Here is a 27,398-nt window from a genome sequence, read left to right as displayed (position 1 = left end):
AAACCAAACCACAAGCTCAGAGAATGAACCCTCACCCTCATCCTACACAAGGCAGGACATATGCAATAAATCTCCCCATTTCTAGAACCAGAACTACAAAGGAACATTCCCAGCCAAAGGATTAGTGGTTCTGAGCAAGATACTTTTGCATTAAGAAAGAGCCGAAATTGTTGTGATTTGCTGTTGGGAGTTTTCAATATGAATCCTGATAATGAAATTACAAATCTCTTGTACACTATCTTCAATATTATTCTTAAAGCTTTCATCTGCAGACTAAAACTTTAAAATAGGAACTGAAGTTCCCAATGATTTATAACTTACACACACCTAGAATGTACACACAGAACCAGTAGGTTAATTTATGCATGTGCTAGTAATGAGAAGCTGCCTGTATTTCATCCCATTTGATCAATCTTTATGAATTGGTACTTTTTTCCAAAAGTAAAGCATTCTAATGTTCCCTGTTCTCAAAACTAGGATTTCTTTAAAGATTATAGTCCTTATCCCCCAACAATTAAGATTTCAAGTTTCGGCACAAAATGGAAAAAAGAATGTCCACAATTTTTTTTAAATGAAAAGTTTCATTAGATGTAATATTTGGTACAGGAAGGTATATAATTTATACTTTGGCTGAAATGTAACTATTCAAATTACAGTTCATTAAAAGAGCTTGAACAAATAGTCCATGAACAGAAAAAAAAGGGAAGAAATTTAGTCTTTTTTTTTTCCCCTTTAGGTCCATTATAAAATAAATGTTTTAGTTTGATCTTCAAAGGCAGCTTTTCTGTGGCTGAACAGAGCAAAAAATTAAATAAACCAGGAAGGATCAAGCTGAGCTAGTGCAATACCATGCTTCAGCTACAGCAGTTTGCCATCTGATTACGGGCACACGTCAAATAGGACGCCTTCAAAAAGAGAGGAGGGTTTTGTGGATAATTTCAATGCACTCTCTGATCTCGTCTTCCTTGATCACTAGTGGGGGAGCCAACCGGATTATATCTCCATGTGTCGGCTTGGCCAGCAGTCCATTGTCACGGAGTCGCAGGCACACTTTCCAGGCATCCCAATCTTCAGAAAGATTAAAAAGAAAAAGATTAACAATTTTTTCCTTAGAAACCAAATCTAATACAATATGAAGCACTCCACAAATAGGTTGCAGTTTTATTTGAGTTCATTTCCGGTAAGGGGACAAAACAATTTTTGAAGAAGACTGGAACTACTGAAGGGTTATATGGAGACAATGTACTTGGAGTTTTAGACTTTGCTGTGAATATATTGACAGCTTGAACTTGGCAAGAGTTCTCTTGACATTTTCCCTTTTGCACTTATGGTAGAAGTCCTTCCCGAAGCTGGTGCCCTCCTGATATATTAAACTTCAATTCCCAAACTGGTAAACTCAATTTCAGCTCTTGCACATCAATTCCTTCTTTACAGGCTGCCTAGATATTTTTATGCTTTAAGGCAGAGGTCTCCAACCGTTGCGGACTGGCAGGGAGATGGAAGACTGGATGGATGGCAAGCAAGCATGCACACGCAGTTCCCTTTGCACCAGCAACGGGCATGCACACCTGCCACTCACACAAATGGAGCTGCACATGCTCACATGCCCACTATGGGCACAAGTGGAACTGCGCATGGGCTCATCGCTTCCACAGCCCAATCCCAAACAGGCCACGGCCTGGTAGTGGCTGGGGACCCCTGCTTCAAGGTAATGTGATGAAGGTATGAGGGTTGCAGGAGAAAACCATCTTCCCAGTGAAGCTACACCACCCTGATTCCCATCCAAGAAAGATGGAAGGATGCAGTGAATATTTGGGTGTTGCTTTAGAATTGGTCCTGCAGATCTTCCTTGAAGGAATGATGAGATGGACTTTCTATCACAGTGATGAGTGGTAGCACAATATAATGGTCATTTTACCTTTAGTTTCCCGAATAACAATAGCATTCAATAATCCTTTTCCTCTGACTTGAGTGACAATATCTGATGGAGTCTTCATCAACTCGTTTCTCAAGATACTGCCCATGATGTCTGCATTTTTAACCAATTCCTCTTCTTCAATGACCTAAAACATTTTTAAAACGAAGTTGAAAGGGATGAAAACTGGAGATATCATAATAATTTCAATACGAAATTTAATATGGAATAGCGCTATGACAGGCAATCACGAGATTCCAAAAATTATGCATGTCTTCTTTTGAAAGACCTAAAACAAACTATGTAGAATTACTCTGCAGTGTTTGTTAGTATCTGTGTCTCAAAACCTGCAGGTTTCAAGTTATGGAAAAATCCCAGTATATTAACAGACGTTTTCATGAAGGCCTCAAATCCTTACTTGCATACCTCAAGTGCTGCCATGGCCACTCGGCAGGCCAGTGGGTTCCCTCCGTATGTAGAGCCATGTTCACCAGGTTTTATGGTGAGCATAATTTCATCATCACACAGAACTGCTGACACCTATGGAAGTAGCATGATTAAGAAATTTTAAAAATGATTTTTTTTCAAAATATTTTGTTGCCTACCACCTAAACACCTGCTGTATACAGCTAAAGGTAGCAACATAGAGCAGTTCATTTCTTAGGTATTAATTCAGTGTTTTGCTGCCATATTGCTTCTTGGGAAATGCTAGTGCTGCATGCTTTTAGCAGTATCTTGGAAAAGTGTCTTGGATCAGCAGTGCTAAAAGTTTCTCCAATTATTTCTACTGCAGCCCTAGCCAGTGACAGCCAAAGCCAGCCACTATTTATTTATTTATGTTTTCAATTTTGTACGCTGTCCATCTCAAATCCATGCTTAGCACAACAGTGTTAAAAGAAAATCTTAAAAAACAGCCAGAAACATAGAAACAGCAGCTGAAGTAAAAACAGACTCATAAATTGCCGGTCTACATAACCAAAGTATGGGCTCAGCTCCGCCTCTTGTCCTTCAATTGTTTAAGACTTTATGAAAGGACATCAGGGTCAGAGACAATCTAATCTCTCAGGGAATGATATTCCAAAGGGCAGGAGTCATGACAAAAAAGACTCTTTTCCTGGCCCCCGCCAGACAGCATTCCTTAGCAGATGGATCATAGAGAATATTCCGCCATTTCAGTCCCTCCTGCTCAGCTCAAGGCTGTAGTTCATGTCTAAGTTACTCTTGGAAGCCCAAATGATGCACCAATTAAGATTTTGATGTAATCCTATGCTTGGAACTAAATCCCATACAGTTCAAGGAAGCCTCCCCTCATGGATTTTTGAATTCAGTCAGATGTATCTATTTTGTAGCAAATGCACACCCATTAAGGACAACACACTATCTCAGCCCTATAAAACTAAAGACATACCTGAAAATTCTTTTCTAACAAATTTGGTCTTATTTAACTCCATGAACTTTGTAAGTACCCTATTCATGTTTTATCTCCCTTTTTTTCCTTTTTCTTTGTTCATCTTTCATTTTTTCCTTTCTAAAAAGTGTTTCATATATATATATATATATATATATATATATATATATATATATATATATATATCAACCCCTACCTCATATATAATATATATATACCCCTACCTGATATATAATATATATATATATCAACCCCTACCTCAGTATATAGAGATCCTTTCTACTAAGATCAGTTTTAATGTAAACAGGAAAGAATTGTGAAAGTCCTACCATGCTGTAACAATTTCAGGGTAGGAATGTAGTTCAGCGTTCTACAAATTACCCTTATTATGATTAATCTGTTCAAAAATTCAAAAAAAAAACAGAGTACTTTAAAAAAAGACAGTACTTACAGGATAAATACCTCCAGACAGCGCCTTTCCAAGCAAAACCAGGTCAGGTCTAACATTTTCATGATCAACAGCTAACATTTCCCCTGTTCTGGCTAATCCAGTCTGAATTTCATCAGCAATAAAGAGCACCTGTTAATTATAAAGACAATCAAATTATAGCCTTGTATGGAAATTCAAGAATTATTATTTCTTCAACATACCAAGTTTATTCTAATATTCCAAACAACTCTATTCCAAGAAGCTATTTCGATCATATCACAAAGAAATATAATATATGTATATTGCATAATTTTTAGTGAGGGGAGGCATCCTGGAATCACTACTTTCAATATTCAATTTTATATCTGTCTGTCTGCCAATCAATCAACTAGAACTACCGATGGCTATAGACCATACTATATTGATTTATCACAGAACTAAGACTAATTAATTTGGGGTTAAATTAATACTATTAGAGCTGTGCAATGGTTCAGATTTGTGAGGGGAAAAGTGGTTTGGAGGTTGCACTTGTCTGCTTGTTATACCTGTTGGCAACTGCTTAAGGAAGCTGCACCTTTTATGAGGCTAATATGGCAACAGTTGTGACCACCTGCACTATATCATTTTTTACCTTTCAAAACTGCCACATGGCCCTAACGTCTGCCCTAACGTCATCTATTTCAAAATAACGTATACCCCATTTATAAATTTAAGTGATCCCATCTGTATATACAGACCGTTCTCTCAGTACATATTCCCCTAACAACAGAAAGAGCACAAGCATGATGGAAGCAGAGAAGGGAACAGAGAAGATGAGAATGGGAAAATTCACCAGATGGGAGGGAGGGAGGGAGGGAGGGAGGGAGGGAGGGAGGGAGGGAGGGAGGGAGGGAGGAAGGAAGGAAGGAAGGAAGGAAGAAAAGAAGGAGCGAGCATTCTAAAAGACTAATCTTTAAAAATACCCATACATTTCGGCAGGAAATGTCTGTAGTCCTTTATAGCTCCTGCTAATCCCTTGTTTTAACTATATGGAAGTTGATAATATGTACAAATTTTTATCTGAGCCACTACTATGCAGTTAAAACTAAGAAATATGTTTAATATAAAAATGCCACTAATATTCAACCATGCTGTATCCAAAAGTAAACAAAGTTGTTAAAAAAGCCCTGTCAACAAAATGAATTAGTAAGGGGCGTTTACTAGTTGATTAGAAATGGGTGAAACGTCCAAGCTTAAGAACTCATAAAGCGTACACTTCTGTCTGCTTCAGATAGGCACAGAGCAGATAAGATAGTAGAGTTGAGTAATGTGTCCTTTGAGAAAGATTCCAACAGAGCAATGTAAGCATCACTATTAAGAAAAGGGAACACTGGTTTTTCAAATTGTGTTATACTATTAACTCCAAAGCATTTTGTGTTTTTTTTTATACCTAAAATGTAAAATTTTTATACTTTAAGGCCTCAGAAACTTTAGGAGAAAGTTTTTAAAAGTTGCCACCAAATTATTAATTCTGACTGAAAGAAAAGGAAGAGAGTATGAAATATATAGGGAATACTGTATTAATTATATTTAATCAAAGGTTCTGTCATTTTAAACACCCTAAATTAAATTAAAACCAATTTTAGTTTTGTGTTCTCACCCTATCCATGTTTATATCGTGCCTTTGCCTAGTTTTGAGAATGCCCAGACATAGCTATGTTGTAGCCCAATAATGGGTTTTTAGCCCTGAATATAATACAAAATCTAGAAAATATATCATTTTAGGTATCACAGAGTACTGCCAGGTGATATTCTAATGCCATGATGGCAAACATATGGCACGTGAGCCAGAGGTGGCACGCAGAGCCCTCTCTGCTGGCACACGTAACATCACTTCAGGTCAGATCTCCGTGGGGTTTCTTTTGTGAGCTTCTGTTTCCCTGCAAATAATGAAACAGAAGCTCATGAAAGAAAAAGATCTTACCTCTTGCCACACTGCCGGTGTTGGGATACCCCGCCTCCCGCCAGCCACATGCGCACATTCACGCACATGTCCACGCATGTGCATGCATGTCTGCACATGCGCATGTATGCCCGTGTATGCACGTACATATCCATCCCATGCATGTGTTGACACACACGTATAAACCTTTCAGTTTGGGCATGGGCACTTGGTGTCTAAAAGGTTGGTGTCAAAAAGGTTCACCATCACTGTTCTAATGTGTATTTTAACATATATAATAGCAATAGAGAATTCCTTCTTATGCTTAGCTATTGTGGTGTCGGTTAATTACAAAGCTTGGCCATTTCCCAAACTTTAAGTATTCTCGTTTTAGAACATCTGACAAAGTGAATTGTTAGTTTATGAAAGTGTATGACTTTTAGTGAAATTTGCTAGTCTGAAAAAGTGTTACCGGATCTCTTCTAACTTTTGACTACCATAGACTAACATGCTCATTTACAATGTCTTTTGGGTACAATCACTTACATTGTGCTTTGTGCAAAGTTCTCGCACTCCTGTGAGATAACCTTTATCAGGAACAACCACACCAGCTTCACCTTGAATCGGTTCTACCATAAAGGCCGCAACATTTGGATCTTGAAGCGCACGCTAAAAGGAGAAACACATTTGTAGAGTAATCAGAATCACTAAATACAACTCAGAAGAGGGGCAATTCTAGTCTTGGATAAGATCTGCAACCAAAAGATACTGAATCTTATTTCTGAGTAGATCAGCTCATACCAGATTATTTTAAATGTTAAAAAATGCAGTTTTTATTCAGTGTAACACACAAGCCTATGTCACCATCCATGTAAAGAGTTTGATTTTGTGGCACTTTAAATTAACAATGGTTTGAAATATTTTCAGTGTGAGAAATACATAGAATAGCATTATAAAGTGGAATGCTCTTGAGAAAAAACCTGCGTTAGTTTAAACAATACCTGAAAAATATATGCCAATGAATAGCTCTTAATATTCCTCTTCTCCATTCTTAGTGGTAAATTTTTGAAGGGCACATTTCTCCCTATACTAACTTAACCAAAAGTTGAAATTTTAGTTAGAAACAAGTGAAACTTGAAATAAAAAGTTGGCCCTTCGTTTCTGCCTCTCTTCTTCCTCAATCTGTGTTTTGCATACTTTTTGTATCTAGTTTACCTTATTTTCATTTTGCTTTACTCTCTCTCCTTTGTGCTTGTATTATCCACTCTCCCTGCCTTCTCCACAAGCTGAGAGCCAGCATCTCAATCCCTCATCATGAATCATATTCAAATTGGCATAGGTTTTCACGGCCAGCGTCAGTTCGGCAGCACTGGGTTTCTAAACCCTGAAGCCCAACACTCACTATATTCACATTGTTCAATAGGTTGTACCTCATCTTCACATCCTTCCCTTCTTTCAACATATATTGTATATGTTCACCTTTTCAATTCTGAAGTGCTTGCTTCCATTTTTAAGCAATTTATTGAATTCTACAGTACATACCAATATAACAGAATCCTTCTTTTTGTCATGCTTGGCTCCAGAGCAACTGGTGTAGGAACTATCTGGATCCCAGAAGGATTTTTCCACTTGATAGACAAAGAGGGTGGAGTTTTGTGCATAACTCTATTACAAACTATTATAAAACCATTTTCTGTTACTAAACCATATGCTCTTATGCTGAAGCAGTTCAATTCTATCACCAGTCCATGAGAAAATGCATTCATATGCAAGTCCACATCTCATAAGCAGGATCACTTGCAGGGGTCTCCAACCTTGGCAACTTTAAGCCTGGTAGACTTCAACTCTCACAATTCCCCAGCCAGCAAAGGGGAATTCTGGGAGTTGAAGTCCACCAGGCTTAAAGTTGCCAAGGTTGGAGACTCCTGACTTAAAGGAACCTCCATGTGCAACTTTTATACCTGAGACATTATTCAGAACCAGTTCTGGAAAAGCTATTCCAGTCTTCCAGGACAGCTTCCGTAAAACAAAAGTACATTTAGCTAAATATCTTGCAACACAGATTGGGAAACTGTGAGGTACCTCAAGAGCAGGCAAATCATTGTAGGGAATTACTTCAAAACCTGGCATAAATGGTCCAAACCCATCATAACTGGAAGGATCTGTAGAGCTTGAGATTGCTGATAATGTTCTTCCCCAGAAGTTGCCAGCTGTTGGGATGAGGGGAAGGAGGGAGAAGAGTACATTAAAAGAAGTATCTATATTTACTGTTCAGTTATGCAGATAATAAAAGGTATGAGTAACTATATGTTCAAAATGCATTGTCACCTTTATTGTAGATAAATATAGATTGAATTCCTCCATCTTGGTGATTCCTGTCACAATTTTATTATATTTGTTTTTGAGACCGTGCTATAGCTAACACTGTTTAACCTACATTTTTCATTTCCAACTGTAACAGAATGCTGCTATCTAATATAGACTCATCAGAAGGGACATTCATATTTACATTATAAACACCTTGCAATATAGTAACACCAAGGTCATGAATGGCAAACGATAGCAATTAAAACTGAGTGCATGGAGTACCAACCTAATTGGAGCAGATCCAAAGCAGCTTTGACCATTGTTTTCTATTGTTATGATGAATAGAACAATACATTTTACATATTATAATGTTGAACTTTAACTTACATGTCCATCATAAACCTCCAGCACTACTATTATTATAAAAGAGAACTCTTCTGTTTTGTTAACTATACATGCTTCTTAAGAATTTCAGCCAACATACTGATTCTAGCTGGCTAGCATGTAATACAATTCTCAACATTAGTACAAAGTCCCAATAAATATGAAGTTTTTCCTCTTCCAATTAATCTATTTACAACTGCAGTTTCAGCCTGATAACAACTTAAAACAAGATTTGTCTCAATGCCATAGAAACTTATAACAGCTAACATTCATTACAAATGCTATTTTATAACAATAACAAGTAACACACAACTGCATATTTTTTGAAACAGTATGACACATTAAGATGTCATTCTTGATGTTTAACCAAAACACCCAGAATCTCTTCTTAAGTGCAAAAGTATTCCTCATCTGATGTTTTGCTCTAGTTTCATTTTGCTGGCTTATGAGTGCTTTTGCTTTACTGTTGCTTTTCATAATCTGTAATTGGATTACTCACCTGCAAAAATAATCTTTGCTTTGTATTTTGGAATACCTTTCACTGTGTAAGCCCATTTACGAGCCAGCTTGCATGCCGTTTCTCCAGCCTCCACACCTAAGACAAAAAACATATATATAACAGAGATGGGAAGGAAAGCAGGAAATAAACATTGCGGAGCCCATGGTGCTCTCTGAACTTGGTTTGCTTTCAGACTTTTCATTAACTGACTAGGTAACATCATTAGTGCAAGTGAGTGTGGGATTTGCTCCCTGTTTAGAGACAATAGCTTGCCTTGCCAGTGTTGCTGCTGGTGTTGCCAGTTCCTTGATTGTGGTACTGCTTTCTACTTGCTTGTTTCTCTGGTGCTAATCCCTGTTTATCGGGTTGTTGGCTGCTGGAGAGGATATGTTCTAGTCACATTGACACATAGAGACATTTAAAATTTATGTACCTTTCAAAAGAGGCAATAAAAAACTCAGAAGGAAACAAAAAGACCATTCTATTTATGGCACTCTCCCTTGCTCAATTACAGGTTGGTCTTTCTCTTGTAAGCACTAGAAGATTCTTATTTCTTTATCCAGCCTCTGGTAGATCTGTGCTGCTGTCACTCTTGTTTATACTGTGATAGAGTTGGAAGTCCATGTAGCAGCTTCACAGCTGTCCCTGTTTGGGCTCAGAAGCAAGGCAGCTTGGGTAGCTCTTGAATAGGAGACCAACATATAATACCAGAGTTGCAGACTAAGGTAGGAGGTTTAAAGATAATCCAAACAAAGCACTGGCAAACCATATTCATGCTACTGTGGAAAAAAAAACTGTATTTTTCAGGGGGCAGGCACTATCACAGAATTTTTCCACGCTATCCAAAGCACCCAATATATAGATTAAATTTTTTTTTTAAATTAAATCTTTAATTATTATGTTCTTTTCAATATTTTTGGCCTGCAAGTGCCATTTAGTGATTTCACAGATGGTATGGTGTCTGAGGCAGTCCAGCTGTCAAATATATTTATTTAACCTATGTTATGTGGCAGCTCAACTGGCAAATTATTACTTTGGGTAACTAATTTAAGATTTTTTTTAAAAAACTGAAAATGTAAACCAGTAAGGTAAAAATAACATAAAAGGACACAGAACCTCCACCTTACAGAGATCCAGAAAAAGAAAGTAAGAGGGTCATGGCTCTGGAAAAAAACCTTAAAAACAAAGGTAGTACCGGATTCCTGATAAAGGAATAAATATACAGTAGTTTTATTTGTACTTCTCAACGGAACATGTGAGAGGTTGATTCCCCACAGGAAGACCATCCTAGCTGGGATATGGAAGAGTCAGCACCATGCAATGTATTTTGATTTTTTTTTAATGTTTGTCATTGTTTTTACTTAATTCTAATTCTGTTCCAGCCAGAATCACTTGCTGAGAGGAGGAGCCATATAAATTGAATGAGTGATTGAAAAAAGGAACAAGTCATTCTTTCTCTTAATGGGATCAGAACAGACACAGAGGGTTGTGTCCAACCAGATTTCCATGGTGCCGAGAACTAAGTTCATGTTTTAGAATTTGCAGCTTGCTTCTGTAACACAGATATTACCCAGATGCTTATTTACATTCTGATTGGAGAGGTCAACAAATGTTACCTGTGTTCATTGGAAGCACTTTGTCGTATTTGAACATTTTCGTGATATATTCTTCATATTCACCAAGCACGTCATTATAAAATGCTCTTGAGGTAAGAGTAAGTTTTTCACATTGGGATTTCAAAGCAGCTATAATCTTTGGGTGACAATGGCCTTGATTGACAGCGCTGTAAGAACTTAAGAAATCAAAATATTTTTTGCCTTCTACGTCCCATACGTAAACACCTGGAAAGGAATTAAAACAAGCAAAATTTAGTTATTTCAAGAGGCTCTATCTGCATGAAAAAAAACAATAAGCAGCTATCAATTGACATGTGACAAATACAGTATAAGTAGTCTCAACTTACAATATTTCATTTAGTGACCGTTCAAAGTTACAACGGCACTGAAAAAGTTGACTTATGATCATTTTTCATATTTATGGCAATTGCAGTATCTCCATGATCATGTGATTTACATTCGCATGCTTGACAACTGGTTCATATTTGTGACGGTTGCAGTGTCCTGAGATCATTTGATCACCTTTTGTGAACCTTACGACAAGCAAAGTCAATGGGAAAGCCATATTCACTTAACAACCATGTTCCTAATTTATCAGCTGCAGTGATTCACTTAACAACTGTAGCAAGAAAAGTCGTGAATTGGGGCAAAACTCACTTAACAAGTTTCTCACTTAACAACATAAATTTTGGGGTCAATTGTGGGTGTAAGTCAAGGACCACCTGTACTACTGGAGGTTGAAATCATATTCTCAAACACCTAGAATCCGACTGAACAACATGAGATTTACTTTTAAGTAGTTGTGTAGAGGCTGCATTGGAAGTCATTTATCTCATAAAACTATAGCTTTTATGAGATTATGAGACATAATCAAGATTTCTAAAATCGCATTTCAGCACAGAGACACTTTGTAAATGAAATCATTTTGTTTAGCAAAACTGAATCAGAATGAAAATACAGAGTTCATCTTTTCTCATTTCTGGCAAAGTTTGAACACAAAAATTAAAAGTTTCTCTTTTATAGACTGGGTTGCATTCACAGAAAATTAACTCAGTGAGTACAGTGATCACGTAATACGAATGAAGTTGTGCTGTGACAAATTTTCTGATTCTTAGACGACATTAAAATCTGAAAATTCAAGTTGATAAAATCAAATACCAAGAATGATCCTCTTCCTTTGAAAATGACTCTGGGCATACTTTTGCTAAGAAAAACCTCCTCATTTGAGCGAACTGCCAGGTTTCTTCCTTCATTAGCGCCAATCAGGGTTTACTTTTTTGATGCATTCTATAGCAGGAGTTCGGGAGAACTTTACCCAATATCTCCCCCAATTCTCCAAGAGTGATAATGCATGCTGGAACAAAGAAGAAGAGGAGCTGCACACAATGTAGAAGTATCTCTGGTTTATGATCATCTGGCAGTGTCGACCATAGATAGCATTCTATATTTTCATTACAAGACACTATCATTAAATGATACAGAACATCAAGCAGAAAAAAATCCATTCCAAAGATAATATTTATTCTTGGTTAAAATACCAGCTTCTAAATGACCAGCTCCCCCCAAAAATCAGGAAAACAGGAAGGCATGATTTCTTCAAAGGGTGTGAGAAACCTACATTTCCGTACATCAGACATGTCAAACACATGGGTCAGATCCAGCCCATGATAGGCCCAGAGTTGCCCCTTGGGGCTGTCCCAGAGACAGCGAAGGACTGACCAATGCCACCCCGGTCCCCCCGGCTATGCTCACCCAGTCAGCTGTGACAACCAGGCCACGCCCACCCCATCCCCCCAAGGGCAAACAAAATCCTAATGCCGCCCGCAATGGGATCAATTTTGACACCCCTGCCCTACATATCTTGATGATTTGTCCTATACTTAATCCTTACTCTTTTTTTTTTTATTCATTGTCTAAAATGTAGTTTCTACCCAAATCTAACATAGGGTAGATCTGGTATATGAAAGCTCACAATACACTTAAATGCAATTTCTAACCAAATTTAACACAGGGTAGATCTTTGAGTTTAGGACAGCTCACAACAGGTTTAAATATGAATATCTTGATCAGCTGATACAATGGCACCAAGGGAAGGTTGCTTACTTTCACATCTGCAAAGTAAGCAGAAGACTAGAGAGCTGCATTTCTCTCCCATAATATGCTTCCCCCGGCTGCAAGATACCAAGACAAAACAATTGTGTACTTGTCCTTAAGGAAGCATATTACTTGTTACTTATCTAGTTGCCAAGCACACTGTCAGTGAGATGACACTATTATTCCACAAACCTGTTAATGTGCAGCTGTAAACCAGTAAAAGAGTTGACCTACAAACAGTTTCCAGCTGCTTGTGTTGTACAACAAGCTTTAATCTAACATTATGAGGCTATAGAGTAGCAAGAAAATAGTTAGACTTTGACATCGTTTAAGCTTCTAATTAAACCGATGATAACATTCTCACAAAGCAGTGAAGCCTGCTAAAAAAGCAGCGGCACCCTGTATGAGGTGGCAAGTGTTGCAAATTATTGGTGCTCTAAATCCTGGGCAGCCTTGTAAAATATGCTCTGTCTTTGTAGGAAGGCAAAACCAAAGGCCCCGTAATTTTTACAACGGGAAGCAGAAAGAGGAAAAGAGAGATGAGAGGGAAAGAATCAAATATTAAAATCCTGTTCCTGTTCACAGACTTGAATCTAAACATAAACCTCAACTGAAACTCTTATGCTAGTTTTATTTGCTTTTTAGTACTTTATTCAGGTTATTCGGTGGACTAATACAAGGAGAAATATTAAATGTTCCAACTGTCCCAAATACAAAATTAGATAGGGAAGAGGCATCTGCACCACCAAGAAACGTTAACATTTCGCAGACAACTAGAAGTATATTTCTAACAGGAAGGAGGCACCGGCTGGGGAGATTTTCTGTATTTCTGAAAGCTTAAGCAGCATTCAAGAAAAGAATCTCGGTCAGAACTGACTCTTTCCATCGTTCTCTTATTTATGGATGAAGCTGTAGCAATAGTCTCAGCTTAACTTCAAGAGGTCATTTCTACAGCTGGACTGTCTTGCCCAACTCTTATTGTGACATACTATCTGATAGGTTTTCAAAATACTTATCTTCTTCTTTAAAGATGGTATGCTTTTGCAATAGCAGCCTTTGGACCAATGATTGCATTGTTTTCCACAGGTCAACTATGTCTTTAACAGAATAATAGAGTTGGAAGGGATCTTGGAGGTCTACTAGTCCAGCCCCCTGCTCAAGCAGGGAACTCTATACCATTTCAGACAAATGGTGGTCCAATCTGTTCTTAAAAACCTTCAGTGTTGAAGCATCCACAACTTCTGAAGGCAACTCATTTCACTGATTAATTGTTCTGTCAGGAAATTTCACCTTAGTTCCAGGTTGGTTTATAATTACTGCAATTCTCATTATGGCTACAGATAAACATACAACTACAGATAGACCTCAGTTGACTACATGGACCAGCAACTCTGCTGGTAATAGAAAAATCACAAGATCATAGTGATTTATGAGAGCAGTTGTAGTCATTAATTGAATTGCATGTGGTCATTAAGCACATCACGTGATTGGGCCTTCCTGTCAGTTTCCCCACTGTCTTTGCTGTAGTGGCCCCCAACCTTTTGGGCATCAGGGATCGGTTCCATGGAGAGGGGGTTTTCCATGGACCAGAGGGGGTGTGGTTTCATGTGCTGCCTACATCCTATGGATGGAACTTCACTTATTTGTGCAGCCCAGTTTATGGCATGCCGCGGACCAGTGCCACTCCACAGATCGGGGATTGGGCACCCCTGCTTTACTGTACTTGTCAGAAACTAGCAGCGAAGCAAATGGTGATCATGTGATTGCAGGACACTACAACCATAACAATTACATGTTAGGGGGGTCACGACTAGGGCTGCCTAATCATGATCAAATTATTGTGGAGACACTGGGGTAGTCACAACTATGGTTATAAGTCTCCTCATTCAGCACCACCGTAACTTTAAATGGTCATACATGTGGTTGCTAAGCAAGAATTAACTGTACAGCTAACTTCCTTAGCATATACATATACCTCAATTTTTCCATCCTAATGCTCGCTAAATAAATAAATAAATAAATAAATAAATAAATAAATAAATAAATAAATAAATAAATAAATAAATAAATAAATAATGGCCTCAGGCAACATGACCAACAATATCATATAAGTAACTATGTCAGAAATATGCCAGGGCTCCAGGTAAATTCAGTTTTGAATTTACATTTTCTCCCCACCAAGATGTATTAGTAGCATTTGTCAGGTGGATCATCAGCCCACCAGCAATGAGCTTATAAGAAAAAGAAAAATTTGGATATTCATGCAAATATCTGGAACAGGCCTTCAGGAAAATTAGGAAAAATGTGTGCTGTGTTCTTTAGCATACATTCGTCCAGTTATAGGCACAGGTTTCTCTCACATGATACATAAAAATAGCTGATTAAATACCGGCCAATATTCTGATGAAGACAATACTGCTCTGAAAATTTGAAATTTGGCAAATTTTTCTAAAACAGTTTATGACATAAAAATTATCATAAAACAGTTTGTGACATAATGCAAAATGCCATAAGCATTTCCTGTGCTGATGTTTGACCGTGACATTTTCAAAGCAGATATACCTCTGAATGGATCCCAAGATCCATTAAGAACATTTTTCCAGTTTGCTAATAGCAACAGCACTTATACTTACAGTATATAGCGTTTCACAGTGTCTTACAGCCTTCAGCGGTTTACAGAGTCAGCATATATTGCCCCTGACAATCTGGGGCCTCATTTTACCCACCTCTGAAAGATGGAAGGCTGAGTCAACCTTGAGCCTGGTGAGATTCAGTCTGCCAAACTGCTGGCAGCCGGTGAGCTGTAGAAGTAGCCTGCAGTACTGCACTCCAACCACTGTACCACCGCGGCTCTTAAACTATGTGGCAACGGGGTTTTTTTCCATGGAGCTTTTACAGATAATTCATTGTAATTGTTCTACAATCCCAACCGTATGACCATTCCAACAGAGAGAGAGTTGAAAAGAGGCAAATATTCATGGACCAATAAACCCTGTTTAATTGCCTACAATTTCATAAAAACAAGGTTATTTTTTTCCTTCTTCAAAATAACATTGGCAGCATTTCAGGAAGTGAGCAATACTTTATATATGAAGTAAAATCTTCTGCTTAGCAGAGACAGGTCTCTCTCTCTCTCTCTGTTCCAGTTCCAGCCTTGATTTTTCATATGCAGTTTATTACAATCTTATCAAGTGAAGATCACTCATAGAATTAGGATTTGGGGGGGAGTTGTTTTTTTTGCTTATTGGGACTTTTGAAATTTTGAAAAGATACTGTGATTCTAACAAAATGATTGCCATCGGGAGACTGATATACTGTAGTTGGTTCACTCGAAGAGAGTTTTGTCTGTATCTTCCTCAACTATCATCAGAACGTTCCTTGCTACTATATTCCATCAGTCCAAAAAGAGAACTCTTGGGAAACAGTAAGCTTGTGAGTCTTTTCCATTTGAGGGACAATCTCCTGTAGCACAAATTCAGGCAGTTCATCCAAACTATTTAAAGAAAACTTCTTTACATCACCTTGTTTCTTCACGATCAAATCTTCATATTTATCCACTTTTATTTGTATCTCCTGCATTCCATTTTCCGAATGATTGCACTGGTTAATTTGCTCCAAGCTCTCATCCAAAACGTCCCCATTTTTTATCAATTCGTATTTTTGAATAATTAAATACATACTTTCTGTGTAGTCCTGTATAAAGTCACAAATCCATTCTTCTGAAAGAACCTCCATGACAAAGTTCCTGCTGAGAATCCCCTTGTAAAGTACTTAAACAACGTAATATAATCCAACAGTCCACAGTCAAACACAATAAAATAAAATCTCCATTCAGTTTCGATTCAACAGCAAAGCTCCCTTTGATGTATCGCTCTGCTTTCAGTTTCTCTAAAACGAAACTGAAGGGGGGGTGGAAATTTCTCTTTTTTTAAAAAAAAAAGGTAGAAGTCAGAAAATCAAAAATACTTGCAAACCAATAATTGTTCACTCACACTTGTTCCGCCTGCTTTTAGTAACCACAAAAAGAAATCAATTGCTAGCAGAAGTGGACACCTTCCTCTTTTCCTGCTTTTTCAGGAGCGCAGTGAATACTGGAGGTTGGGGTAGGGGTTCAAGGGGATTCGACCTTTCAGGACTTTGCATTACAAAAACAAAGCCCCTAGGGGAATCTACCACAATTCCCCCCCCCTCCTTGCTCTTTCTCTCTCTTTCAACCAGAGAGAGAAATTAAGCCGGGATCAGTTGTTATGTCCGGCTTTTACCATATTCAATGCGGAGTGCCATAAATTAGCACCCAGCGAGAAAGGTGGCGCCACCCAGAAGCCCCAACTGTGACATTTTCAAGGCAGATACACCTCTGAATGGATCCCAACTTTTCCAATGAAAACAGTATATTTCTGTCATTGTCAGTATAGTTCTCTCATTACTGGTCACATCATTGTTGAAGCTATATCAGAATCTGATAAGGAACCAACAGGTCACAGGGTTGTTTAGTACCAAATACAGGTAGTCCTCAACGTACAACCACAATTGAGCCCAAAATTTATGTTGCTGAATGAAAAATTTGTTAAGTGAGTTTTGCCCCATTTTACAACTTTTCTTGCCACATTTGTTAAGTGAATCACTGAAGTTCTTAAATTAGTAACACGGTTGTAAAATGAATCTGGTCTCCCCATTGATTTTGTTTGTTAAAAGGTTGCAAAAGGTGATCATATGACCCAGGGACACTGCCACTCATAAATGTGAGTCAGTAGCCAAGCATCTGAATTTTGATCATGTGTACAATGGGGATGCTGCAATGGTCATTTACTGAGAAAAACACACGTCACTTTTTTCTGTGCCGTTGTAAGTTTGAACAGTCACTAAGCGAACAGAGGACTATTTGTAAGGCCCAATATGAATATAAAACTTGTTTCTATAAATACTGTATTTTCCCTTTTTTAGATACTCATTTCGAAATAAGGGATCACTTCTATTTTACATGCATTAGAGAAAAATATCAGATTGATAAGGCAGATACCCCCTTTTGTACTGTAGCTGTCAACCATGTCAGAAGCTGTTAAGAGATACAGAATACTTCTGACTTTCTCCAAAGGTTGAAGACAACCAACATTATTTCTGCAGATTCTTAGCATATATCAAATTACTTTTGGCATGAAACTTTGAAAATAATGACCGATTACTGAAGTGTCAATGTTTAAAATCTATACTGAGTTGCAGATTTATGCAACAAGATGTTTACTGCACAAAAATATTAAATGTCAATAAATGTCAATTTATTGGTCAATTTATTATTAACTGGTCATATCTGCCAGAAGCAAAGCCATTTACAAGACTTCTCTTTAGTGTGAAAACAGAAGCCGGCCACAGGCATCACACAATGAAATATGAGTTGCTTTCCGGGATTAATCTATTGAAATGTGGCATTTACATGTTCTCTCAGGTTTAAATGTGTTGATGCCATATCCACTAAGCTGGTTGCAAATGCCAAGTCATACTTAGAAGGAAAGGAATAGTGAAAGAGCTACAGATTTGTTTCAATCAGTGACGTTGGTAGCCTATTTCCTATAACATAAATATAAATGTATGCCAAATTTCACTGGGAAAGGAAAGCTAGCAACCACAGGCAAAATTAATGTTCCAGTGCCAGGTATACAAATTATAAAAGCCATAGTCCAAAATGACTCTGTATCTTGCACATATGGGGGCTGAGAGGAAAATCCATTTAGACTGTCACTGGGTGGATTCAAACATTCAGTAATTTTAGTTATTATTTGCTGACTAGGACACCATCAACCTAAACCATAAACCACAGTTAAACAATGATTGAGACTATACAATATGTTAAACAGAATAATAAGCCATACGATAAGTTAACCATAAGACTAATAATAAAAACTCAAGGTATGATTTAATATGATATGTGAATCTAACCAATTCATCAAAAGAGAACGGGGAACCTAGAACACAAGTTGATATAATTATTTGCCCCATATGGCATGCTACTATGTTCTATTTTTTACTGATGTCAACTTCCTTCATCCTGAACTCCATTCTTTACTCTTCCTGAAACAGATATAAAATTCAGAGAAAGAATGTTATTCTAACTATAGCATCCCAGCTATACCTAGATCAGGAATCTTTGGGGCAGAGCACAGCCATTCTTTCACTCATCCATATGCATAAATAAGATGCTAATATGAGGCAACTGATGGTTACAACTTGATACTGTCAAACTGCTCATCATACTTCTAGTCATATGGCTGCAATATCTGTTATGAGAAGGGCACCTAGCTTCCTTATTTATTCAGTCATAAAGCTGCTTTTTTATATAAATAAAAGAGATCAGTCTTCTCGACAGACATCCCTGCCAGTCTATTCTCCCTTGCTCCGTTGCCCTCTCTTATCACGCATGAACTTATTTCTTCTCGTTTTTCGTAGATCGAGAGCCCTGGTGGTGCAGTGGTTAGAAGGCAGTATTGCAGGCTAATTCTGCCCACTGCTAGCAATTCAATCCTGGCCAGCTCAAGGTTGACTTAGCCTTCCATCCTTCCAAGGTTGGTAAAATGAGGACCCAGATTGTTGACTCCGTATGCTGACACTGTAAATCGCTTAGAAAGTGCTGTAAAAGCACTATGAAGCGGTATATAAGTCTTAAGTGATATTACTATTGCTAAATCTGCCAGCTAGCAAAAAAAAAAGGGGGGGGGACGGATCCCACAGTAAGTTCTCTCCTTCTTCAGAGGGTACATGGGGAAAGAGAGGAGCAACAGCTCACACAGCAGCTACAGAGCCCTACTATTCCTAAACAGTCTGCCTGAACATCGTTATTTTAGTGGGCAAGCACCTGCAATTAAGGGGAAGGAAAGTGAAAGATTAAGACCAATATAATCCAATATTATCTAAACCAGTAATGCTTAGAAGCAAATCACATCAATTAAAAAAGTGTACCTTTTCCTTTTTCAAGCGCCACAGGCAGTGGATGATAATTATGTGCACCATATTTAGCTTCACGCTCAAATATGTAGTCTGAGGATGGTGGGCCTTGGACTGTTTTCTTGGTTGCAACCGATGTAGCTGAACTTGCTGAAGTACGGATACTCCGATGCAGAACCGCCAAGCATTGTGGATGGGCCAGTTTAGAAAACATGATTGTAGTACAGTAGTAATCTGAAACCAAAGAAAAATGGTAAGAAATCTGTAGATTCCTAGGGAGCCACAGCTTTATCAGAAAAATTATATACATTTAAAAAAAATACTTAACATTAAATCACAGAAATAATAGACAATGGATTCAGGAGTTTTGAACAGCTTAGTAACATTTTTGAAGCATTTTAATATTGTTCAAGCAAACTAAATCTGAAGGACATTCCAAAACAGTGGGCAAATTTCTAAAGCAGCCTTTCCCAGGCTCCCACTCTCCAAATATCTTGGAATGAATCACAGAATTCACTGCAAGCGAGCACTGTAGCATGCTGAATTAGGAAAACTGCCCACGAAAAAATTGGATAATGAGGAACATGAAAGACTCAGTCCCAGATTTCCATTCTCTACAAGATCCAGAGACATTCTGAACAAACGGGGCTATCCAGTGGCTTCTATTCTTTGTGATTGTGGTGACATGCAGACAACAACACATATGTGTCAGTGTATACTTGAGGACCTCTTAACAGCGTGACAGAATGCAATTAATGTTGCTGGTTTTTATCAATCAGAATAGAGCTGGAAGGCACCTTGGAGATCTTCTAATCCAATTCCCTGCTCAGACAGGATACTGTTTCAGACAGGTGGCTGTCCAGTCTCTTCTTAAAAATATCCTTAAAAGCACCTACAACTTCTGAAGGCAAGCTGCTCCATTGGTTAATTGTCCTCACTGTTAGGAAGTTTCTCCTTAATTCCAGGTTGCTTCTCTCTTTGATTAGTTTCCAGCCATTGTTTCTTGTCTTTCCTTCTGGTACTTTGAAAAATAAATTGATCCCCTCTTCTTTGTGGCAGCCCCTCAAATATTGGAATACTGTATCATGTCACCCCTAGGCCTTTTCTGTAGACTAGCCATTCCCAATTCCTGCAATTGTTCTTCATACTTTTTAGTCTCCAGGCCTTTAATCATCTTAGCTGCTCTTCTTTGCACTTTTACCAAAGTCTCAATATCTTTTTTGTAATATGACCAAAACTTGATGCAGTTTTCCAGGTGTGGTCTTACTAAGGATTTATAAAGAGGTACTAATACTTCATGTGATTTTTAACACTATCTAGGCAAGATCTGTTTAATCTGTACATATTTTAATCTTGTACTTTATATTTTAAATTTTATGTCATATAGTATACCTGTCGTGTCCCACTCCTCCGCTGACGGCCGGGTCAGGGAAATCCGAATCAGGCTTGCCTCTGCAGCTCTGCCCAAAGTCCTAGCAAAGTCCTCAGAGCAGGCAGGAGACCGGTAAGTGACTTCAGCAAGATAAGTTCGACTTTGCCTGACTCAGAGACTGCCAGAAAGCAGATCCTTTATATAGGCCATGGGGTGTGGCTCCATGACTCAGCACTCATTAAGGCCTGCCCCTCCCTTCCTTCTGTTGCCTCCGCCTATCCAATCTTCTGATGCGAGGGTCACTCCAATCAGCTGTTGGAAGTAAACTTTCCTCAGGCTCACATGCTGTGGAGGAGGGGGAGGGGTCTAGCTGCTCTGTTTGCCTGGGCATGGAGCCAGGGCTGGGGCCGGGGGATGCTCCCTCCTCTGCAGCCTGCTTGGACATGGACCCAGGGCTGGGACCGGGAGGTGCCCCCTCCTCTGCAGCTTGTCTGGGCATGGAGCCAGGACTGGGGCCGGGAGGCATACATTCCTCCGTGTTCAGGAGCAGATAAGCAGACCCCGGCTGCGGTGAGAGCGGACAAGACACAACAATACCTTATTTTAATTGTGATGTTTCTGACATGAATAAATAAACATTCTCAATCTTCTAATAGATTACAGGCAGGTGTGTTTCTGCAAAGGAATGGCTACTTGCTAGCAAGTGTGTTTGTGTATCAAAAGGTCAGAAAGATGAATATGAATAGATCTTTGAGGGAAATGATTGAAACTGAACGACAGAATACAAGTAGTCTTTGACTTATAAAAGTTTATTTAGTGATCATTCAAAGATACTGGCACTGAAAAATGACTTATGACTGTTTTTCACAGTTACAACCTTTAGAGCATCTCCATGATCATGTGATCAAAATTCAGATTCTTGCCAACTTGTTCATACTTATGACCGCTGCAGCATCCCTGGGTCATGTGATCCCCTTTTGCGACCTTCTGACAAGCAAAGTCAATGGGGAAACCAAATTCACCTATCAACCCGGGCAAGAAATGTCGTAAAACGGGGTGAAACTCACTTAACAAATGACTCACTCAGCAACATAGATTTTGGGCTTAATTGTAGTCGTATGCCAAGGACTACCTGTATATTACCTACTAGAAAATACGTAACTTTTATCAGGGTTTCTTGACTTAAGTTTGTTTTTGTCAGCCCAGTTCAATTTTCTCCTACCACTCAAAAACCATTTCCCTTTGGAAAGCTAGTTATTTAAAATAACAGATTTCATTCCTAATTTTGCCCAGGCAAAACAGGAACAAGTTTTTGCATAACTCTCTGCTTTGCTTTTGCAAGCCGGATCAGCTCAGAAAAAGGTTTTGCAACCTCCCCACCATGAAATGCTCATGACTTTCCTGAAGGGTTGCTAATCTACAATTTGAGAATACCAATGTGCATGAACCTAACTAATTATGGTTTATTCAACAATCTTAAGATTAAACAAACAGCACAAGTCTGGGCAACATATTTTGGTTTGGACCTATGCTCTAGTATTACTTTCATATATTTTGAGGGTGAGTGGCAAAGAATTATAGCTATACCACTGGAGTGACAGAGTTGATATTCTAGGCTTCAGTTGAGTGGTGAATATACAAATATATACAGAACAAAATACATGCATTAGTTTATAATACCTTGAACCTCAAAAAAAATGTAATTGTACTATTGAATTTTGGCAGTATGGTGTTGGTGGGCTCGGGGAAGGGGGGACAGGATCTACATATGGATTATTGTCCACTAGGTAGACGAAATCAAGATATCAACTTGACAAATAAGCTAAAACTGCATTTGCTGAGATTAGTTATAACAACATAATCTTGCAAGTCTGATTGTGCAGTACCTCCTCCTCCTTATTGTTCAATGAATGAGGGAGGTGACCCTGATCCACTCCTAAACATTATCTGGACACTCTTGACTTAAAAAATGTTTTGGCCCCTATTGCCTTGGTAATGGAGTCTTCATATCTCCATCAAGTCATCTTTCTTAGTCAACTTTACTAGGAATGGCCATCCCGATGTTTGCACATTATGCAAACTTAGTCAGTATGAAACATTTGTTTTAATATGGAGACAAAGCCATTAATTGTGTGCGGAAGCATCCTGAGTTTCACAATTCTCCCACAGATGTCACATGATTCAGCACATTTACCTTGAACAAATATCCATTTGTCTGTACTTTTAATCTTTTGTATCATTCCAAGTAAACAAAATGTCAGTAACGTACCATAAATCTGTTCTAAATAAATAAAGCTACCGTTGGAATTTCTCACCAAATGTTGCAAGAGAGGAAAATCACTGTGTTTTGCTGAAATACTTTAGTTTCTTATCTACATGTTCAAAGCTTTGGTTCAAATATGCTTGACAGGTCACAAGCGGATTACCTGATCAAATATTAGCTAAATCTATCCACTGTTAAGCGTCCTTGTTCAGCAGGCACCAGAGACCTGCAAAGGAGCAACACGATAGTATCATTCTATAAACTTTCCCCTCTCCACAATTACTGCTGCGGATTGAAAAACCCTTTGTAGATGAAACAGGAAGATCAGACAGTAGTACATACATATATATAAACATTTACAAGGAACTGATATTCACAATGACACCTACTTGTTTATGATGTTATGCTTGATACATGATTATTTTCTTGATACATCTATCCATATATTGCTAAAACTCTCAGGTCTAAAATCTTTAACAGATGAAATGGTGCATTATAGTGCAATGATTTTTGAACCAAGGTATTTCAAATGGGCTAACTTATAGAATGTGTCCAAAATCTGGATCTCATGCCTCTGTGGAATTGAAATTTATGACATAATACAAAATGTCATAAAACATTTCCTGCACCGATGTTAAACTGCTATATAGTTCAATGTAGGCCATTTTCAAGGCAGATACAGCTCTGAATGTATCCCAACTTTTCCAGTGAAGGCAGCACATTAGAAGTTCCGTCACTATTGAGAACATTGAGATATCTGTTAAGGAAATATCCCTGAAAGGATGGCCTAGTGGGTCACAAGTTGTTTAGTTAAACATAAAACCAAATAATTTACTATGGAAAGGATGCTATTTTAAAAAAAAATGATACATTCCAAACGACTCTCCAGACCAGCCTCTTGTGTTCAAAGGATCCTAAGTGTTTCACCTTGATGGTTATTTAGCTAAATATGAACTATAAAGCTCCTTGGAAAGATTCAGTATTTTTGCAATATTTCTGGATAAGCTAAAAATGTATTTAAAATTCTTCTAATAATATGTTAATGCAAGATGACTGCATACAAGAACAACATCCTTCTCCATTGGTTTCAGTATTTCCGTATTCCTGGATAGTGCTAAATAGCTGCCAAGGAGTTTATATAACTATTCTAATAGTTCAGGATGTATCAGTAAGTACTGCTGTTAATATTAACACAGAATACTAATGCACCTCAAATACCTAGAGACTTCAAGGAAAAAGATCACATAAGATCTGGATGAGATCCAGGTTTAACATTGCATAATTCAAAGTTGCATCAGTCTGAGTGTAATAGGACTTCAGAAGTCTGGCCATTCATGCTTCCTCAAATTAGCTTGTTTTGTAAGAAAGGTAACACTAAGATTTGTTTTAATATTAAAATGTGATACACACACACACACCCCTAAAAATTATGGTCACATTTTAAACACAGAAAGCAAGAGAGCTATTTTTAAAACTTCCATTATAAAAACCAAATTTTCCCTTGCTTTAAAAAGTCAAAGCTGAAGTATATTACTCATGTAGCATATAAATTATTTTTAATCCTCTTTACCTGGAAGGTTGAAAAGGCATTTTCAATATAAAGTAAAACCACTCAACGTGGCGCCTTAAACATCCCTTGTCATAGTTAATCCTTAACTATTTGGCACCAAAATATGTCCATTAATAGGGTTGAATAATTAAACCCTTTTAATAGCCATACCTTGGTGCCAAATAGTTATACAAGACATAAAATTTCCCTCCAAAATTAAAGGAAACTAACAATGTTGATTTTCAAAACATGTAAAAGAAGTAATATTTTTATGGCTCAAAACCTAGCCCTGGCATATCAACCAGCTTAGGACATACCTGGCGAAACAAAACAAACACTATTGTTTCTTGGGAAACTGGAAACCAGTATGGAAAATTTGTTTAAGATGTGTATCTCCCTTTCACTTTTCGGACATGTTGGTGTAATATCTCAAAAAGTCTCAAAAGCTTGTCTAACATGGGACAAAAATGTGCATATATGTTTCAGACCTAATTAATTCAAATTGTTTTCAAAAAGGTTGTTCATCTCTCACTACAACCCCTGGGATATTGGAAGGGCTTGCCTTGGAAAAAAGATTGCCATATCTAATAACCACAGTAAGTGAACCCCCCTATTCTTAGGTAAATGTCATGTTTAAGAGATCCTCTGTAGATGTGTACAGAGTGGAACCCAATCTCCAGACACAGCCATCCCTGGAGACCTTTGATTTTTTGCTAGAAATTACAAAGACCCAGGCAATGCAGTGGATTGAAGGATGCTGTTATGCAGATGTTTTTATTTTATCAAGACCGACTGCGGCTCAATAAAACAGAAGCCTTTCCCTCTTAATCACAGCCACTGTATGCACCCACACTCCTCCATACCATCCATCCATCCATCCATCAAAATAGAGGTGGAAAGGAAGAGGGACCAATGTGGCATCGAATTCAACAGGACGGCTTGGGAGGAAGTTATGCAACTAACAAGGCAGAAATTGAGAAGGGCTTTGCAGGATCCCCCAACAGGAACAAGCTCTACCCGGATCTCCTCCAAGTACCAGCCTCTCTTTTTTCACCATCCAGAAACTCCCGGGAAAAGGACTTTTGGGGAAAGTCCGTATCCTCTCCCTTCCCCAGACCCCAAGCCGGATGCTAACCGGCGCCCGATCCCTCCGCGGTACCTCCGAGATCTGGCTCCCTTTCCCCGGACTTCCAAAACACGTCGAGGAAACGTCAAGGCGGCTTATCCCGGTGCCCGTCAGAGCGAAAAAAGGCCGATCACGTCACAAACCTACGAATAAGACTTGCCGCCTGCGAGGTAACTCATTGGTTTCGCTTCCCCGATCCCGCCAATCACGGCGCGGCTTTGTTGCCTGCCCCATCTAGCTTCCGTTTTCTATTGGCTGGCTCCGCTGTCCTTGACCTTTTTAGATCTTAACTCCGTTCTTAACCAATCAGTTTGTGCCAGTTTAAAAAAAAAATACTGTACCTTGGGTGAGAATATTCGATAGGCTAGCAGGGTCTCCTCCCGTTTGGAACCAATAGCACTTTTCCCTGCTGTAAAGTAATCACTAGCTCGAATTGCTTTGCGGGGTGGGGAATGGCTTTCCTTTCTGAAATTAGAAAGGAATCTAGAAAGGGAAGAACTGAAGCACTAGAGGCGACGTGATAGCAGCATTACAATATTTAAGGGGCTGCCACAAAGAAGAGGGGGTTAACTTATTCTCCAAAGCGGGACAAGAAGCAATGGTTGGAAACTGATCAAGGAGAGAACAAATCTAGAAATAAAGAGAAATGTCCTGACAGTTAGAACAGGTAATCAGCGGAACGACTTGCCACTGGAAGTTGTGGCTGCTCCCAACACTGGAGGTGTTTAAGAAGAGATTCGACAACCCTATGTCTGAAATGGTATAGGGTTTCCTGTTTCAGCAAAAGGTCGCAGATCTCTAAGGCCCCTTCCAACTCTGTTGTTCCGGAGTGTGGAAATACTGCGTGAAGAAAGAGCTAAGCCATTCTTTCCAAATTTCGTAACATTCCTTTTTACTTACTCTTTTCATGTATCCAAATTATGTTTATACTTTTACTTGTTGTCTTATATATGATTGACAAATAAATAAAATAAAATAAATGTGGATGTGCCCACAGTCCATTTTGGCTTAAGAGAACTGCAACATTACCTAAAGGTTTAAGTGGGTCTTCCAGATCTGGGCTGTAAAACTCCAAAGCATCACTAGATGACAGCAGTGTTTGCCACTGCTGTTTGCCATTGTCTGCTGGGTATCCTGTTTTCTGTAGCACAGATTAATATTTTATTTATATTTGTATAGCTGCCCCTTTCACAAGACAGTAACTCTGGGTGGTGTACAACACTTAATTTTTTTTTTTAAAAAACCCTATTACTATTTGATTTTTATTCTACCCTTTTTATATATAATTCAAGGCAGCAAAAATAACTAAAACTCTTGCCTACTATTTTCCCCATGTCAACTCTGAGGTAGATTGAATCAGATATTTATTTAGCTATTTATTTTATTTATATTCTGCTTTTATTTGTACAATTAAGGCAATTCGCAAAATGTTCCCATCTCGTATTTTCTCCACAACAACAATGCTGTGAGATGGGTTGGTCTAGGAGATAGGACTGGCCCAAAGACATCTCAGCTGGTCTTTGTGCTTAAGGCAGGATCAGAACTCATGGTCTCCATTTTCTAGGCCAGCAGCTTGCA

The 27,398-nt window shown here is 38.4% G+C and overlaps 1 protein-coding gene across 3 annotated transcripts; it reads right to left on the bottom strand.

Moving 5' to 3' along the window:
• Positions 1 to 561: 561 nt before the first annotated feature.
• Positions 562 to 25,989, bottom strand: OAT (ornithine aminotransferase). Of its 3 annotated transcripts, none has more exons than XM_058188551.1 (11): positions 25,854 to 25,953; positions 20,903 to 21,447; positions 19,526 to 19,744; positions 10,481 to 10,705; positions 8,865 to 8,960; positions 7,757 to 7,884; positions 6,221 to 6,343; positions 3,775 to 3,903; positions 2,342 to 2,455; positions 1,919 to 2,063; positions 562 to 1,068 (listed from the first exon to the last, which is right to left on the bottom strand). In XM_058188551.1, the coding sequence occupies exons 3-11, from the start codon at positions 19,722 to 19,724 to the stop codon at positions 908 to 910; spliced, it is 1,320 nt and encodes a 439-aa protein (XP_058044534.1). In that variant the 5' UTR covers positions 19,725 to 19,744; positions 20,903 to 21,447; positions 25,854 to 25,953; the 3' UTR covers positions 562 to 907. The 3 variants fall into 3 exon arrangements, with proteins under 3 accessions (XP_058044534.1, XP_058044535.1, XP_058044533.1); XM_058188552.1 differs by lacking the exon at positions 20,903 to 21,447 and adding an exon at positions 23,309 to 23,371 and having other exon boundaries at positions 25,854 to 25,921; XM_058188550.1 differs by lacking the exon at positions 20,903 to 21,447 and having other exon boundaries at positions 563 to 1,068; positions 25,854 to 25,989.
• Between the last annotated feature and the right edge of the window lie 1,409 nt (positions 25,990 to 27,398).

This window comes from Ahaetulla prasina, chromosome 6 (genome assembly GCF_028640845.1).
Source record: "Ahaetulla prasina isolate Xishuangbanna chromosome 6, ASM2864084v1, whole genome shotgun sequence".
Lineage (NCBI taxonomy): Eukaryota > Metazoa > Chordata > Lepidosauria > Squamata > Colubridae > Ahaetulla > Ahaetulla prasina.
This window is presented reverse-complemented; position numbering and strand designations above follow the sequence as displayed.